The sequence below is a fragment of the Kryptolebias marmoratus genome, linkage group LG23, assembly GCF_001649575.2.
Source record: "Kryptolebias marmoratus isolate JLee-2015 linkage group LG23, ASM164957v2, whole genome shotgun sequence".
In the NCBI taxonomy this organism is placed as follows: Eukaryota; Metazoa; Chordata; class Actinopteri; order Cyprinodontiformes; family Rivulidae; genus Kryptolebias; species Kryptolebias marmoratus.
Window position 1 is genome coordinate 343341 of NC_051452.1, and position 3826 is coordinate 347166.

The following is a 3826-nucleotide window of genomic DNA, read 5'->3' on the forward strand; positions in this document are numbered from 1 at the left end:
TGACTCCCCATGGGTCAACTATCAGCCTTAACTTCAAGTTAACAAGGTCAAAGGTCACGAGAGCCCATGTGCTCTAACTCTTCAACCGTTAGACGTAGGAAGGTCAAACCTCACACCATGGCACAGGACTGGTATTGATCCTGACTGAAGGGAATTTGGGACATTTGCTGTAAAAGCCACCTAGTGGACGGTGCAGGAAAGGCGCGAGAGCATAGACTGCGGTCGCCAGAGCTCCCGCGATTGCAAGAGCTCCCGCGGTCGCAAGGCCGGAGCGGCGCTGAGCTGCAAGGGCCGCCCAACGCTGCTTGCAGCTTTAATTTTACTTTGTTTTTGGTTTAGTCAGTTATTTTCTTTTTTTGTTATTAAAATTTTATCTTATTTTTTTCATTTTATTTTCTTGTAGTATTTCTTATTTTCCTAGTCTCACCAAGTCCTCTTCCCCCTGGTCTTACCTGTCCTCAGTTTTTCTCTTATGTCCTCAGTTTTTTTCTCGTCTAGCCTGTCCTCAGTTTTTCTCTTATGTCCTCAGATTTTCTCTTATGTCCTCAGTTTTTCTCTCGTCTCACCTGTCCTCAGTTTTTCTCTCGCCTCGCCTGTCCTCAGTTTGTCTCTCGCCTGTCCTCAGATTTTCTCTTGTCTCGCCTGTCCTCAGTTTTTCTCTTATGTCCTCAGTTTTTCTCTCGTCTCGCCTGTCCTCAGTTTTTCTCTCGCCTCGCCTGTCCTCAGTTTTTCTCTCGTCTCGCCTGTCCTCAGTTTTTCTCTCGCCTGTTTTTTTTTTTTCCAAAATGTTGGACTTTTTTGGTTGGTTGGTTTTTGTAATCATATTTTATTAAAAGCTGCTGAATATTTGAAGCCATTTTCCAAAAAAGTGAAACTTTAATCGATGTATTTTTTAGCCTTTTATCCATCTAAATAAGCAAACTTCTTCTAAATGTGTCGCTGCGTTTATATTAATAATTAACTGCACTTTATCAGAGTAATACGCTTCAACTTTCTTTATCGGTGCCATAAAAAAGATCGTTTTGCCAACAGTCACAAACAAGAGTTCTGTTGCCGTAGCAACAATCAGAGACACTGATATGAATAACGAGATGGAGTAAATAATGTGAAAATAACCCCTTCAGGAGAGAGATTTTAGATTTCCAATTAAATCCGAAGTTGCAGCGTTGGTGAAATGATTTTATTTTGTAAACGGAGCTTTTATTTTATGAATGAGGAGAAAAAAACGTCGTATTTAAACCTTTTTGGACTTGACCCAAAACTAAATAAGTGACAGTAACGGGTGTTCTCTTTAGGACAGCTACAAACGTAGAGAATCACATCGTCTGCAAACGTGATCACCCGCCATGAAACGACGCTGGTTTTCCGCGTTTTTTAATTTCAAAACCCAAACCGTTTGATTCGATCACCGGAGACGGCGACTCTTACCTGACAGTGTCAGGATCAGCAGCGTTAGCGTCAACATCCTGCGGGGGCAAAAGACACAACCGTTTAAGCTCGGATTCTCTCGACGGCGACGCGGCGTCGCTCATTAATCGGCCCGTTGATGAACTGCGTCGGGCGCGTTCAACGCTGCTTACCTGAGGCCGCAGTGGCGAACTGTGAGCGGCTCGGGAACGCGAGGTTGCCCCTTAATATGCCCCGCGCGCGGCCATAAATCACAAATACGATTACTGATTAATCGGACCGTCTCGCGGCTCAAGACTCACTGATATTTGACGAACTTTGCCCTCAAGTCGCGGCCTGATAAAAGGTTTGGACACTGTGCTTGTGTACGGATAATAAAGATGACCTCTGACCCCAAATCGTCAGGGGAGGGAGGGGGTGGTTTAAAAAAAATCTACTTGCTCATACTGTACACATCCTATTTTTCTGGGGTTTAGAAAAATGTGAAAGGTGAACGGCACTCGGTTTAATCGAGGCGAGCTCGATCAATATTTGTGACCGGGGTTGGAGCGCAAAATCACAACAACATGACTCAGGAGGCCACTTTAGGTTGTTTTAGTGCAACTTTTCTTTTCTTTTTTTTTTAAGTGTTTATATCTCTAGCTCCACCTGCTGTAGCATGCACACTGCTGCTAACAGCTGCAAAACAGTGTTTTTAACAAAACTTGGCTGCGAGGCTGTTGTGAGGAGGTGGACTTCCGGTTTCAGCCGGTTCACAAAGTTCAAGGTTGTGAGTGTGACGTTTGTTTTCGGGGGCCTCTTTGGCAGCACAGGGGAGAGAAAGGTCCAAAAACGTTGACTTTAATTGAGCAACACTTTATCAGCTTTAAATACGCGTGACCCCCCCCACACACACACACAAAACAAATTACATTAAAAAAAACAAAAACAACCTGAAACTCCCTTAACCCGGCTGGCTCGGTGTTTGATAACGAGCGCTGTTACGTCATACGCACGCACGCACGGGAGCGACGTCAAAGCAGCGAAGTTTAGACGGAACGTAACGGGAAGTGTTCAGACGACGCTTTCAAAATAAGACAGAAGTAAAACTCTTTCTTGCATGAAGTGAACATTTATTTCATTGTTGTAATTCAGTGAAGGAAATAGAAGCAAAGAAGCAAAGCGCGACACATTTTTTTGGCTTTTCCCCCCCAGGAAGCCAACGTATTGGCTGTCGCGTCTCTTATTTTGAAGTTTGCAGCAGGAAGTGGTGCTGCGTTTTGCAGCGACACTGAGAGCGGCGCGTTCTGCTGTTGGGAAGGGTTCGCCCTGCTCGGTGTTTCCTGCGGCTGGCCGGCCTCTCAGCCCACTATTTAATCAGCTAAATTGATTTCGGAGTCTGAGACAACGAGTTTTAAGTTGCGCAATGAAGACGACGGCGGCGGAGTGACTCGTCGCAGCTAAAACCAAGCTAGCCGTGCTAGGTCGCACAACTTTCGGGGGGTGCCGTCCGGCGAGGGAGCTGCTCGCCACAGTCCGATTTCTTTTTTTTTTTATTATTATTTTATTAAGTTTTGTTTTTTTAGTTTTAGTTTGTTTCTGCCTGAAATGGCGCTAGTAGCAGCGGTGAGGCGGCTCGCCCAGGTTAGTTTAAGAGAGTACTCCCGGAAGAGGACGGCGGTGTCCTGGGGAGGCCGGCTGGCGGCTGGAAGGAGTCTAACCTCCGGGACACACGCGCTCAGGTACGGAGACAGAGACAGAGACACGGCTCTGTCCTCTGAGGGGGACGGGGTGGACTAGAAGTTTCTGTTTCCTTCATGCAGATGCTTCAGTTTAATAATCTGTCCCTCAGGGGGGACCGGAGACATGTTGGGGGTCAAAGTTCAGATGAGTTCACGAGACTGATTGAAGACTTCCTGTCTTTAAGTCTTGATTTTGTCCTTTTAGTTTAGTCTCCTGTTAAATCCATGTTTATTTTACTTCGTTTTTGGTTTAGTCAGTTATTTTCTTTTTTGTTCTTAAAATTTTAGCTTTTTTTTAAATTTTATTTTCTTGTAGTATTTCTTATTTTCCTAGTCTCACCAAGTCCTCTTCCCCCTGGTCTCGCCTGTCCTCAATTTTTGTCTCGCCTGTCCTCAATTTTTGTCTCGCCTGTCCTCAGTTTTTTTCTCGTCTGGTCTGTCCTCAGTTTTTTCTCGTCTGGTCTGTCCTCAGTTTTTTCTCGTCTGGTCTGTCCTCAGTTTTTTCTCGTCTCGCCTGTCCTTAGTTTTTTTCTCTTGTCTCGCCTGTCCCCAGTTTTTCTGAGGACAGACGAGTAAAACACAAACTCTCGCCTCAGCCGTCTCATTCTAAATGCCTTCCCGTCTTCCCCCTCTCGTGCCGTCCTCAGACAGCCTCCCGTCTCGCGTCCTTGAGGCCGCGGTGCGTCTCCCCCCCCCCC

The 3826-nt window shown here is 45.8% G+C and overlaps 2 protein-coding genes across 2 annotated transcripts in view; one reads left to right on the forward strand and one right to left on the reverse strand.

Annotated features, from left to right (window-relative positions):
• Positions 1-1664, reverse strand: part of LOC108251786 (pulmonary surfactant-associated protein D) — a 7513-nt gene extending 5849 nt beyond the window's left edge. The window contains exons 1-2 of the mRNA XM_025003153.2: positions 1581-1664; positions 1429-1466 (exon numbers count right to left, since the gene is read on the reverse strand). Of these exons, the coding sequence (XP_024858921.1) occupies positions 1429-1465 (37 nt within the window). The 5' untranslated portion in view covers position 1466; positions 1581-1664. The remainder of the gene's footprint in view (positions 1-1428; positions 1467-1580) is intronic.
• A 1003-nt stretch (positions 1665-2667) lies between these two features.
• LOC108251787 (adrenodoxin, mitochondrial) overlaps positions 2668-3826 on the forward strand; it is a 5046-nt gene continuing 3887 nt past the window's right edge. The window contains exon 1 of the mRNA XM_037973899.1: positions 2668-3128. Within this exon, the coding sequence (XP_037829827.1) occupies positions 2995-3128 (134 nt within the window). The 5' untranslated portion in view covers positions 2668-2994. The remainder of the gene's footprint in view (positions 3129-3826) is intronic.